The sequence below is a fragment of the Bidens hawaiensis genome, unplaced genomic scaffold (genome assembly GCF_021521415.1).
Source record: "Bidens hawaiensis isolate Kalapana, Puna unplaced genomic scaffold, B.hawaiensis_p1.1 tig00025843_1, whole genome shotgun sequence".
Lineage (NCBI taxonomy): Eukaryota > Viridiplantae > Streptophyta > Magnoliopsida > Asterales > Asteraceae > Bidens > Bidens hawaiensis.
The window spans coordinates 9,204-22,631 of NW_027494154.1; the positions used below are offsets into that span (position 1 = coordinate 9,204).

Genomic DNA, 13,428 nt, shown 5'->3' on the forward strand with positions numbered 1-13,428 from the left:
TAGCCCATAACGCCCCAAAAACTTGTGGACTACGGATGGTCTTAAGGTCACTACAACTTTTAATGTGATAAATATATAAATAAGTAGAGTAACTATGACGATATTAGATATTATTATTGCTCTATAATTTTTTTTAATTGAACAAAACTACTCTATAGTTTTTGAATTACATTAATTATTATTACTCTATTTTTATTTAGTGTAATGACTCTAGTTTAAAACTGTGAAGCAATGATAATTACTATAGTTATTTGTACGTTTAGTAAGTTAATTTTATTTGTACCAGATATCACCCGTAATACTTTAAACGCAACTTTTTTATGCACATCTTTATTGTAGATTTGTACTTTCTTAAATGTAAAAGTAATTAAATAACGTCTTTTTTCCGGTGTAAACAAATTCAATTTATGTCAACTTTCGAATACAATTACAACATTCATTTGCAAAACAGCTTTTCAAGTTCACTCAAAATTGTCAAGTTCGTGTCTATTCGGACCCCGGCAATTCCCTAACGAAGACGGCCTATTTAACACCAACATATAAATATCTAAACTTAATTACTAATTCTTTTATAATTTCTAAAAATGAAAATAAACAAATAAATATAAAAGTATATACAATAATAATAGAGACAGAGTGTAGAATTGTACACACACACTCTTGACACTGTCACACACATATCATTTGCCGTATATAATAAGTCATCCTCTTGTACATACCCAAAACCAGAAGAATTAGGGTTTTCATTTCATTCAATCTTCTTCAATTCAGCTTCAATTGCAGAAGATATGAGGGAGATCATCAGCATACACATAGGCCAAGCCGGAATTCAAGTCGGCAATTCATGTTGGGAGCTCTATTGCCTCGAACACGGCATCCAGCCCGATGGCATGATGCCAAGGTCTCTTACTGTTTTCCGTTTCTCTTAATCTATGTGAATTATATGTTAATATAGCCTAATTAGATCATATTCTCTGTTTTTCGACGATATTATCGCATGTGACCATTATACGGCTCGTAATTTAATTCTGCAATGATAGATTGTTGATATTGTTAACTTTAATTGAGTTTAGTGATGAATCTGAACTAATTAGAGTGTTTTTTCGTAATTTATTGTTAACTTTAATTGAGTTTTGTGATCAGTTTCTTAATTCAAACGATTTAGGTCATGAATCCGAGTTCGTGTGTCATTTTTCATTTGTAGATTTGTAATTAAACTAGTATTTAAATGCGTTGTTATTGTGTTGACTGCTGAGATGTCGGTTTTAGCTAAACTGTTAATAAATTTGCAGTGACGAAACAGTCGGTGTTGGACATGATGCGTTCAACACGTTCTTTAGCGAGACCAGTGCGGGAAAACACGTGCCAAGAGCCATATTTGTTGATCTTGAACCGACTGTTATTGATGAGGTGAGGACGGGGACTTACAGACAGCTTTTCCACCCTGAACAACTTATTTCGGGAAAAGAAGATGCTGCTAATAACTTTGCTAGGGGTCACTATACAGGTATTTGTAATGTCAAATTGTTTTTGTATGAAGATAAACGAGTTGTTTTCTTTTGACTGAGGGTTGTTTTGGTAATTGTTTCAGTTGGGAAGGAGATAGTTGACCTTTGCCTTGACCGAGTAAGAAAGTTAGCAGATAACTGCACCGGTTTGCAAGGGTTTTTAGTGTTTAATGCTGTCGGTGGAGGTACCGGTTCTGGTTTAGGATCCTTGCTTTTGGAACGTTTGTCGGTTGACTATGGTAAAAAGTCAAAGCTCGGGTTCACCATTTACCCTTCTCCACAGGTGATTTCCTTGTATACCCTTATTTCATCATCCATTACTTAAATAAAGTTTTTAAACACTCAAAAACGCATTTTGTTTGTCTGTAGGTTTCAACTGCAGTTGTGGAGCCATACAACAGTGTTCTCTCTACACACTCGCTCCTAGAGCATACAGATGTGGCCGTCTTATTGGACAATGAAGCCATTTATGACATATGCAGGAGATCGTTAGACATCGAGAGACCTACTTACACCAACTTAAACCGACTCATCTCACAAATAATATCATCTTTAACAACTTCATTACGTTTTGATGGAGCAATTAATGTTGACATCACAGAGTTCCAAACAAATCTTGTCCCATACCCGCGTATTCATTTCATGCTTTCCTCTTATGCCCCTGTGATATCAGCTGAAAAAGCATACCATGAACAACTGTCGGTACCTGAAATTACAAATGCGGTTTTTGAACCTGCTAGCATGATGGCCAAATGTGACCCGAGACATGGGAAATATATGGCGTGTTGTTTGATGTATCGTGGCGATGTTGTTCCTAAAGATGTTAATGCTGCTGTTGCTACAATTAAGACCAAGCGGACCGTTCAGTTTGTTGATTGGTAAGAAATTAATTACGGTTGGTTATTTATTTTTAAAGGGCGTTTGGATGTGTTTATTGATTCTGATTATTTCCCCATTGAGTTTCATACTTCACCTTTCCTCTAATAAGTAACAACCAAAAAAATGTTTAATAATCAAATATCAAAACACACATCCAAACACCCTTGAATCTGTCGTTTTTATTTAATATTTACTAATTAATTTTAAATTGATAACAGGTGTCCAACTGGATTTAAGTGTGGGATCAATTATCAGCCACCAACAGTGGTGCCAGGTGGCGATCTTGCTAAGGTGCAACGAGCAGTTTGCATGATAAGCAACAACACAGCCGTTGCAGAGGTTTTCTCGCGCATCGACCACAAGTTTGACCTGATGTATGCGAAACGGGCTTTTGTTCATTGGTATGTTGGTGAAGGTATGGAAGAAGGTGAATTCTCCGAAGCCCGTGAAGATCTTGCGGCTCTTGAAAAGGATTATGAGGAAGTTGGCGCTGAAGGTGTTGATGATGAAGGTGAAGGCGAGGATGAAGAGTATTAAGTGATTCAACCGCTGGTTGTTACTTTTGGTTATGTGGAGAAAGTTTCTTTTGTGGAGTGATTTCTAAACTTAATTGTGCATGTGTTACTATTGTTATTATCATAATATCATGTTGCTATGAACATAAAAGTTGATTAAAACTATAATATGGTGTGGTAGTATGTGGTTTAAGTATATAAGTCGATGTTAATGGATGAAAAGAGTTATGTTTTGCTAGTGGTAATGTCTAATTTGATGTTTGTTAGTTGAAAAGTTGTTTTACAAAAGGGTGTTACAAATCGTGACGGGTTGAATGATGGTACGTTTATTGTGTTAAATATATGGACCGTATCCTGGGATACTAAAATTTGTAAACAGAACACACCAATGTAACTTATTTAAATCATTTAATTTCATAATATCACCGCGACAGACAAAATTAAAAAACAACCCAAGTCGAGTACGATAGTACACATAGATCAGTTTCTAAGACAATTCATGTTACATTTTAACTTGCTATAACAATTGTTTTTGATATATTAACCTCCTCACACATTCCTAATGCCTATGATTGTAAACCACCATCCTAAAACTAATTATTACCTCCTCATTGCACACATTCACCACTCACAACACTTGAGAATTCTGAAGCCTCCCATTTCATAAACTATTTAGTATTTACAAGATTTATGCCCCCCTATAACATAGTTTAGCCTGCACCAACACACAACAATCACATAATGTCATAATATTCAATTAATTTAAGTTTTAAGGTTTAGAATACTACCATTTGATTGTTCTACGATTCACTGCTGAAATCTTCAAAACCTAAGTTTTCTGGTATCTCCAACCTCTTATTTTCACCTGAGAGACAAAATCAATGTTAATTGACTGCTTTCGATATCAAAATAAAAGTGATCAATATAAATAAATAAAATACCTTGATGCTCTAAGGTACTACTATGAGAGTCCAAGAAACTGTCTCTATCTGATGATAGAAAAGCAGACCTAGAGAAGTTGTCTAGCATATCTGAAAATTAACAAATATATATATATATATATATATATATATAACAATAGTTAATGTGTTAATCAAGATAAAAAAAACAATATTGTTCCAATAACAATAGCAAAATAGTAATTTGAATAAAACTGATTTAAGAGGTTATATGCATTGAAATAAAAAAATCTTAAGAATTTCATATATATACTTGTAAACATGTACGCCTTAAAATACCATATACGCCTTTAAAAACTAGTTAAAATATCATACTTATCCATTCCATTAAAACAATACAAGAAATAACCAGTTTACAAGTCGAGGGTCGTACCAGAGCTATTGGTGAAGTCGGGAGTCGACTCCGAAAGACCAAAGTTTTGAGGCATGGGACCCAACATACCAAACAAAGATCCATCATTAAGCGGGTCAGATTCCAAACAACTAAAAGACGAAACAGAAGCTTCACCGATTGTGGGCCGTGCTTCTAGAACATTGCCATCAGTTCCATACATAAACCTCGAGTTACCCAAATAACTTGATTCGGCTTTCACCGAGACACTGTTCGTTACTCCAATAATATTTGGTGGACCATCAATCCTTCTAGGAGGAGGTTGTGGGTCCCGTGAGGGTATTATTGGCAGTCCGCAACTGTTAAATCCTCTTGAGAAACTGGTCATGGTTTCTGTCTTCAGAGGAATACCGGTATTTTCGGGTACATAACATGTTGGATTTTGATGCACTGAAAAAAAAGACGATAATAAATAGTTATTTTACACGTAAATATTTAAATAGTCAACATTTCATACATCTAGACATATGGAAAGTCAAACTAAAGTGATTCCGACGTCTCATAATCAACAAGAATGTAAATTTTATTCACATGAATCCTGCTAAGTAAAAGTGTGAGCCGTAAAAATGCTTACTTGGTGGCAAATGAGACCCGTTAGACGACTTGGGTTGGAAACCAACTCCTGTGGGGCCCAACTGCTGCATCAATGCAGCTTGTCTATCAAGCAACTTATTAAATTCCATTATTTGATCTTTCACCATTAATCTCAAATGATATCCCTTGAAAAAATCTTGATTTTGTTCTTCAAGTTTCTGCCAAAGCCAAAGTAGTGCCAAACTACAAAAAGAAAAGAAAAAAAAAGCACAAAAAAAGAGAGAAAAAAGAGAGGATTAGCATAAACGTGTGCATAGATAGGCCTGTAAACAAACCGAAAATTTGGTGAGCCGTTTGACGGGAAGTTTGTTTAAGTTCATTTATTTGTCAAACTAACGAACATGATCAGCACATTTCTCATTCGTTCTTTCACGTTTGTGAAAATTCGTTTTGTTCGTTAACTTATGTTTGTTTGAGTTTGTTCATTAAATGAACTTCATTTACATATTCACTTTAATGCTTAGGACCATTACAATTTAGTCTAGTTTTGATAAATTTTTAGGCCCAACCAATTTATTTTCTTGTTTAGTTTCAATTGGTGTTCGCTCAGTTATGTTCTTTCATCGATGTTCAATAATGTTCATTTATGTTCTTAAACCATTCATTTATACTATTAATGAACAAGCACACATGAGCACGAACACACTTACTTAACGAACAAACACGGACAAGAAATCCTCGTTCTGGTAATTATTCATATTCGACCAATTTGTCGGTTAAAGTTAAACTAAAGAACACGAACATGCTCGGTTCAGGTTCGTTCGGTTCGTTTACAGGCCTACGTGTGTAAATTGTATGATGAAATTAAATAAACTAAAGTCATAAATTACACACCAAGCTCGGTAAAGCTTGGCTCAATTTTCTCTTGCTGATATAGAATATCTATAACCTGTTTCTGAGTCATGTAATATGGCAGACATTGTTCTATGAGATTTTGAACCTGTAACCAAATGATTATAATCTTTTAATCACATTATAAACTAAAAAACACGTGCAATTAAACAAAATTACACGCGGTTCAAAAACGTTACCATTTGTATATCATCTGGAGATATGTTTCTAACCTCTCCACCTGACATTTTCTTGAAGAAACGTGTATTACCTGTTTCAAGAATCACAAAAAACACATTTTTTTCACATACTCGTTTACGAAATTAAACATACTTAACATTTTTTTAATACTTAAAAGTTCTTTCTAGTCAGCTTTAAAGTCAAAAGATTAATCATTTGACACTCAAAAGTCAAAATTCAAACAAGAACCTCTTTTTGTGGTACCCTTGTGGTCCAAAATAATTTTCAACAAAAAAAAAGCTAACTTTATTTTTAGGAATGTACAATTAAGCAAGTTGCAGTAAGACAAATTACCATTCTACCCTTTCTACGACGGGGAGATTAATGAGAATTTCATAAAAATGATATGTTTGTACATTTCAAGGCATTTATAATGATACACTAAATTGTTCACATGGACTCTTACATATAAACATAACAAAAAATGGACTTTCTTGTAACTTACATGTAACTATATAAGATTAGACTCTACAAGCTTACTCTACAAGCTTTCTTGTAACTTACAAGCTTACTAAACAATTAAAAAAAACTTATAATAATACATTTGAAACAGAGCAAGAACCCTAAAAAACAAACAGCCCATACAATCAAATATACAAACAGCATCATATTAAGTGATCAAATAACATGGTATCCAGGTTATCTTTTCAAGAAACATAAAAACTGGAATCAAGAGTATGAAAAACAACAGAAAATGAACAAATTTTACAAACCCTAAAGGTAATTTGAAAAACCCATGAAAGATTTGAAGAGATAGGACAGAAATGAAGAAGTAATGAATGATATGATAAGGTAAATTGAAGGAATTAATATCATATTATTATTATTATTATTAAGAAGAAGAAGAAGAAGATTAATTACCGGATGGATGTATGGATGGATAAAGGTGAAGAGAATCTTTTAATGAATGAATGAGTGAGTGATTTGTTTGTGTTTGGACTGCAACAACAATGAATGAATATTAATGGAGCTGGAGGTGGACACTGAGATCCACATCAGACGATGCTTTTTTATTATTAAACTAGTTGCATAGCCCGTGTATTACACGGATTATCCAAATTATAAAATTACAAGTAAAGAATATAATTATATAGCGTACATGAAAAAACGTATTACATCTATACTCGTATCTATACTATGTGTATATAAATTGATTTTATTTATATCACAAAAATGATTTTTTTAAATGAACTAAATAAAAAAAATGTACGTGCAAAAACGTACTCGAGAACGCTCCTTTTATTGAAACTTTCATTGTCAGTATCATATGTGTATACTTGAAAGAATTCAGGAAGAAGACTTCTTATACAATAGTCATACAATAGTAGTTCTGACCACTCAGCCTAAATACTAAAGGGGCGTTACCGTTATTGATATACATTACATCCCATAGAAAGAAAGAAGAACATTAAATTATAACGACGAATGTGATTCAAGAACTATGTTTTTCTAAACTAAACCATGAATTTTTTTTTTTGATAAGTTTGACAACATAAATAATATGTTAACTCATTTAATTTTGTGAATATTTTGCTTCATTTGAGCATAGTTTTGCATGACATGCTTTACATACAATGTTATGATCATCATTGAAGAAAAAGTTAATGCTGACACAAATGTTTCAAATTTGATACAAGTTAGAAGCATTGATAGTCAAGGGGTTGCATGTCGTAAGTGTTCACCATCTATTCTTAAATTTTAATAGTCGAGGGAAAAATAGTCAATTTACCAAATCCCGAACCTTTTGAGTTTTTTCAAAAATGTCCTTGAAAATAACTTTGAAACCCAAATCATGTTTAAAATTCTAAGTTACATCCATTGAACCCGTAACAAATTTGAATAAATCTATTTGCATTCTCAAACTTTTAAAAATATTCGGATTTCTTATTTTTGACCCATAACAAATTTTGAAAATTTATACCAAACAATCTATTTACCAATTTTTTATTGTAAAAACCAAATTTAAGTTTTACAAAACACGAAACAATCATTTATAAAAAAATCAAGAAATTAAATATGATAAACTTTGTTATATATGAAAGTGATTGGTGTATATTTACTAAATTAACCAAAAAAATATATCGCTTACTAAATTAACCAAATAAAATTTGATAGATTTAATATATTTATAATTTATAAATTTATATGACAATTTACAATAATAATAATAGTAGGTAAATAGATTATTTTTAAAAAATGGATCAACTTTTAAGCATAGATTTATGATTAATTAAAAAATTACTTTGTAAAATGAAAGCATGTTCGAGTTTTAGTTTTCTTTATAATTTTCAACAATATACATAGTAAATATGTTAATTATGACATTTTAAATTACATATTCTTTTCAATTTTTAACAAACATGGTTTGTTGTTAATTTTTGGATTTCACAAAGTATTTTGGAATATATAGTAAAATAATATGTTAATATTTATTTTTATAATATATAAATAAATATAATCTAAATAAAATGTAAAAAGAAAGTGAATATGAACATATATTATGGTCAATTAAGATTTGGAGGGAAAAAAGTGGTAAGGTTTAACCATAAACTGACATGTGTCACAATTATTTTACTTTATTAGAATAGGTAGATAGATGATTACTTAATAACTGATTTGGTGTTAATGAGCCCCTTGTTTTATATATATACCACTCCTCTCGAAACCATGGGCAACATTCATGGCATTCTCAAGTAGTTTGTGTAAGATCGAACTTGGCTCGTTTAACTTAAGAAAACTTGAGTTTGGCTCGCTCTGTTTATATTAGAGGTGGCAAATGGGTTGGGTCGAAACGGGTCATGGGTCGAAACAGGTTAGGGTTGAAACGGGTTAGGTTCGAAATGGGTCACTTAAAAAAAGGGTTGTTTTGGTTTGGGTCGGAACGGGTTAGGGTCAACAGGTTCAGGTCAGAACGGGTCAAGGTCGGAACGGGTGAAGCTAAGGCTCAAACTCGTTTATTGAATGAGTCTCGGTATAAACTCTAGCGAGAATTAGGTTAAGCTCAACTTAGTTCAAGTTTATGCAAGTTAATTTTGGGTAACTCATAAACAGCTTGACTTATGGATTCATAATCTCCCCGCGCTGTCTCTGACCACAATCTCTACACATCAAATGTTCTAAAATGAAACCATAATGTTATTTTAATTTAATTTTTGAGGTTTTCTTTAAGAACGGAGTAGGAAATATCAAAGAGAGGTGAATGAATAAGGGTTTTGTTTATGTTCTTCCAAACTTTATTTATCTTTCTTCGTTTATGTACTATGACTTTTGTTTTATTTTTGTTTTCTTGAAGGGAGAGGGTACACATAAAGACGGACGAGACATGGTCTTTGTGAAGTGAATACTAAACCCGACCCATAGCCAGGGGCGGACCTATGTTGCTGGAAGGGGGGGCTGCCGCCCACCTTAAATTTTTTTTTAGTGTTATTTGTATGTGAAAATTCCGATCGCCCCCCATAAAATTAGTGTTAAGTCCCGATGCCGCCCCCCAAGAAAATAATTAGGGTCCGCCACTGCCCACAGCCCGTTTCAAATTACACCAATTTATTTTAGAATAAACGGTCAAAATCTCCAAATCAAAATTTGCCTAGTTAGGCTTTAGTTGTTAACGTGGGCTAAAATCCCATACCATACCATACCATACCTCCTTAAATTACTCGGGCCTACAAATGATCCGAAGCAGTTACTGATGATCACCTTCCCCGTAGGCCCACAGGCCCATACATGGTACCACCAGTCCACCACTTCTTCTTACCCAAACTGACACAAATTTATTACTCTCACTTTCACAGTTTTACTTACATACTTACTTTCCTTAACATATATACATTACTTAATTAATTTACTTTTTAGAATCATATTAATTTTGTTACATGTTGTAAGAAATTCAATTATCAAATAACTACTTTTGAACTTCAATGATATTTCTTCATTCAATTTTCTTTTGAACGTCAGATGATTTTATAACCAAACGCAAGCAAGAAGCTTGAGAAAACAATACAAGTGAACCAAAAGAGAAGAAAAATTACAAAAGCTATAATATATTCTCAAAACACAAGTTTCTAATGTATACATGAAACTGACACTAAGTTTTAAATAAAAATATATTATTACCCGTTCTTGAGTCGCCGCTTCTACTGGTATCCCCCTCTAGTACCTGTCACATCATCAAAACCTCGTCTAGCCCCTTATAAATCGCAAAAACCTAAGACCGAGAAAAACGAACTTGTTTATTAAAATTCAAAACACCTTGGTTCATTAACTTTCTTAATATAAGAAAACATTTTATGGTAATACTAAACAATATATAAAAACAACTATTATATGGGGTTGTTTTTACCAAATTGGTTAACCTTAACAAATGAAATCCAAACAAATTGGTCTAAAATCAAACCAAACTTGTACTCATGTCATTAACTTTCCAACAAATAACAGAAATCTGATAATAATAATAATAATCTAAGTAATTGGACAAAACATCTGAGACAACATTGGAAGATCCCAATAAGAACTGCTGTCACTGCAATCACTAAGAACATTCTCCCAGTACTCATTCACACCATTAATGGCATACAATGATGCAGATATCTGTCTTTCCACCTTCATCCTCTCAAAATCACTTGTGCTTACATCATCTTCATCATCCTTTCTTGAACTCACCCCAAAATCAAACCCTGCAAATTCATCCCCAATGTTCAAAGGCAAATCATAACAAGAACCACCACCCGAACCATCAATCTCGACACTGGGGATACAATTCGTCAAATCCGGCTTATACCCATCATCAAACACCTCAATTCCTTGACACCCAGATGAAAAAGTTTCGGTTTTCTCATTGTTGACTTGTACCGTACAAGTCTTTGATGCAGGGGTCGAGACGGTGTTGATTTTGTCGGTTTTGGGTTTGGTTTCGGTTTTTGTTTTGGTGAGGGAGTTTTGTCTAAGGTATTTCTTGTGGTTAAATAAGTTACGGATTTTGAGAGAGAGTGCGGAATTAATTGGCGCGTGATGGATAAAGTTAGTTCGGGCATTGGCCCCACGGAGCAAAAAAGCCGCCTCGTCATACGCTCTGGCAGCTTCCTCCGCCGTGTCAAAAGTCCCTAGCCACATCCGGATCTTCTGGGTGGTGTTTTTGATCTCCGCTACCCATTTTCCAGATGGGCGCTGTCTAACCCCGACAAATTTGTTTTTATTCGAACCGCGACCGTGAAATTGAGCCTTTTTTGCCAATGTTGATGAAGAAGAAAAGCTATAATTTTGGAAGTTCAATTCCATGTCTTGTATTATTATTATTATTATTATTATTCTTTTTTTTGGTTGTAAAGATGGAATTTATTTTTTGGGTTTGACTTGATGTGATGAAAGATGAGGGGTTTAAATAGGGGTTAAATGTTCATGGGTGGCTCGTCTTTTAGTTAATGGAAGTTTATGAACGTTTGAATTCTTTTTTGGATGGTGGTTAGTGGTTGACTGACAAAACAAGGCTTTTGGATTAGGAGTGGAGGCTATGTCATTAACGTCATTATGATTGGTACTTGTCTACATTCTTTAATAAGAGGATAGTATTATAGAATGAGTCGATTCGGTTCAATTATTTTGGTTGTACGAAAATCTTTTGTCGGGTTAACTACGATCAAACCATGGTCAACGTGTTATTATAATAGTATATTAATGCAGTCTCAAAGCGGCATAACACTAAGATGATATATTTGTATGATCCATGGAAGTTGTGGTCAACTTAACATTAACAACATGAGTTGCCATCACGAAGGCCTGCTCTTGCCTCCCACTCCTTGCCTTTTACTTAATTTTTAATAAGTTATGTAAATATGACTCAACTCATTTAATTATATAAAATGATTGTATAAGGTAAGTTTAGGGTCCAATTCAATTTTACAAATTTTTAGTTGTTAAACAAGATTTACTAAATAATCAGAGTTCAAATAATCCGAAACTGGCTTCTAATTTATGTAATTGATAGAAGTTGGATCCTCTAGGTGATCAATATGAATTGTGCGAATCGTGGGAATTGGTATTCTGCCGACGATAATCATGAGTAGTAACCTAGTTCCTACTAACAAAAGTCAATTAAGGGAACCGTCAGCAACTGATTACTAGAATCAAACGACAATTATTTTAACCAACAAACCGACACACTATTGGATGAAACATTACGCCACTTCACGAAATGTTGTATGATTCTTTTTTTATAGAACACACTCCTTGGTATGTGTCTGAACAATTTTTTCATGAAAAGAAAACACACATACATACTTCTTAGACTTTTTTTATATTACCAACAATATAACCTTTAGTGAAAGGTAACAATCCCATCCAATACTCCCTAATCAAGAGATACCGACTGGACTGCACCTGGTGACCTTGGACGAAAATTAGAGTCCGCCTATTCAACTTTTCTAATTACATGTCAAGTACTATCTTCAAACTTATCAATCGTTAAACAACATAAAATTTACTTCTTTAAGTATAACACTGGTGAAGTTAGGAATCATCATTAGTAGAGTTCAAAGCATGTCAAGATAAGGCTTTGTTTTTTCAAGTAGTGAGGGATCAAATCTCATGAATGGTTGTATATAGAAAAATAGCATGGATTGAAAATTAAAATTAATTCATCATGTTGTAGATAATGACTGGGTTATTAAAAGCAAGAAATCTAATAGGGTTGTGATTTAGTAATAAAAGTTAATTTTTTTTAATGTGGGATCAAAGTTATGAAAAAGTCTCCCTTACTTGGTCTTAGTTCTAAGGTTGTATTTTGTAATGAAAGTAAAACACTTTTAAGTTATGACAATCACTATAAGATTTATGTCTTTATGTTTCAAGCTACGGGTCCCTCGTAACTCTTAACTAGAGAGGACATATAATTATATCATATTGTAACCCTTAGCTTTCGAGCAAATCATAGCTTGGAACATAAAAACATAAATCTTGTAGTTGTTAACGGATTTGTAAAGATGTACATCGTCTTGTTAGTGGTTAATATAAAATAATTAAACGAACGTTTTGTCTAACGGTTAAAAGGTTTCGTTGATTTCCAGTTTGTTTAAATAATTAGTTTCCATTTAAATCCATCCATCTAGAACTATATTTATTTTATATATCAACTCGAATGAAAATTTGGTGTCCTTTGTGTTAACGTTATGTTAACATTGTTTATTCGACGGTTGTGTCTCAACATCGACTACTGGTGGCAGATATAGGCTTCAGAAATAAGCTGACTGTTCGAGAGAGGAATGGTACACCTAGAATTCGATGGGGAAATTTGAAGGACGAAAATGTCCCACTGTTTAGGGATAAACTCATACTGCAGACCCTGGATCGAATAAATGAGGACTCAACTCATATATAGGAGGCTATGGCGACAAAGATCATTCAAGTAGCAAAGGAGACTCTCGGGGTCACATCAGAAAAGGGAGGTGGCCATAAGGAGTCTTGGTGGTGGAATGAGGCCGTACAAGTCAAGATAAGGGACAAACAACGATGTTTTAGGG

The 13,428-nt window shown here is 33.4% G+C and overlaps 2 protein-coding genes and 1 pseudogene across 3 annotated transcripts; 1 reads left to right on the forward strand and 2 right to left on the reverse strand.

Moving 5' to 3' along the window:
• Nucleotides 1-728: 728 nt before the first annotated feature.
• LOC143572423 (tubulin alpha-5 chain) lies at nucleotides 729-3,140 on the forward strand. Of its 2 annotated transcripts, XM_077057592.1 has the most exons (6): nucleotides 729-901; nucleotides 1,293-1,507; nucleotides 1,592-1,791; nucleotides 1,878-2,386; nucleotides 2,606-2,726; nucleotides 2,812-3,140. In XM_077057592.1, the coding sequence occupies exons 1-6, from the start codon at nucleotides 789-791 to the stop codon at nucleotides 2,926-2,928; spliced, it is 1,275 nt and encodes a 424-aa protein (XP_076913707.1). In that variant the 5' UTR covers nucleotides 729-788; the 3' UTR covers nucleotides 2,929-3,140. The 2 variants fall into 2 exon arrangements, with proteins under 2 accessions (XP_076913707.1, XP_076913705.1); XM_077057590.1 differs by having other exon boundaries at nucleotides 2,606-3,140.
• A 294-nt stretch (nucleotides 3,141-3,434) lies between these two features.
• On the reverse strand, nucleotides 3,435-6,837 carry LOC143572414 (uncharacterized). The gene is made up of 7 exons (XM_077057586.1): nucleotides 6,779-6,837; nucleotides 5,878-5,948; nucleotides 5,681-5,786; nucleotides 4,827-5,012; nucleotides 4,235-4,642; nucleotides 3,844-3,933; nucleotides 3,435-3,767 (listed from the first exon to the last, which is right to left on the reverse strand). Exons 2-7 carry the CDS (start codon nucleotides 5,923-5,925, stop codon nucleotides 3,703-3,705), a joined length of 903 nt encoding a protein of 300 aa, XP_076913701.1. The 5' UTR covers nucleotides 5,926-5,948; nucleotides 6,779-6,837; the 3' UTR covers nucleotides 3,435-3,702.
• Nucleotides 6,838-10,305: 3,468 nt separating this feature from the next.
• Nucleotides 10,306-11,794, reverse strand: LOC143572415 (ethylene-responsive transcription factor ERN1 pseudogene; annotated as a pseudogene).
• Between the last annotated feature and the right edge of the window lie 1,634 nt (nucleotides 11,795-13,428).

Coding starts and splice junctions, on each gene's coding strand:
- LOC143572423 (XM_077057590.1), top strand. CDS start 789: ATGAGGGAGATCATCAGCATACACATAGGCCAAGCCGGAATTCAAGTC. Junction 902..1,292: donor CCCGATGGCATGATGCCAAG/GTCTCTTACTGT, acceptor ATAAATTTGCAG/TGACGAAACAGTCGGTGTTG. Junction 2,387..2,605: donor ACCGTTCAGTTTGTTGATTG/GTAAGAAATTAA, acceptor AATTGATAACAG/GTGTCCAACTGGATTTAAGT.
- LOC143572414 (XM_077057586.1), bottom strand. CDS start 5,925: ATGTCAGGTGGAGAGGTTAGAAACATATCTCCAGATGATATACAAATG. Junction 5,013..5,680: donor GCCAAGCTTTACCGAGCTTG/GTGTGTAATTTA, acceptor CACTACTTTGGC/TTTGGCAGAAACTTGAAGAA. Junction 3,934..4,234: donor CGACTTCACCAATAGCTCTG/GTACGACCCTCG, acceptor GTTAATTTTCAG/ATATGCTAGACAACTTCTCT.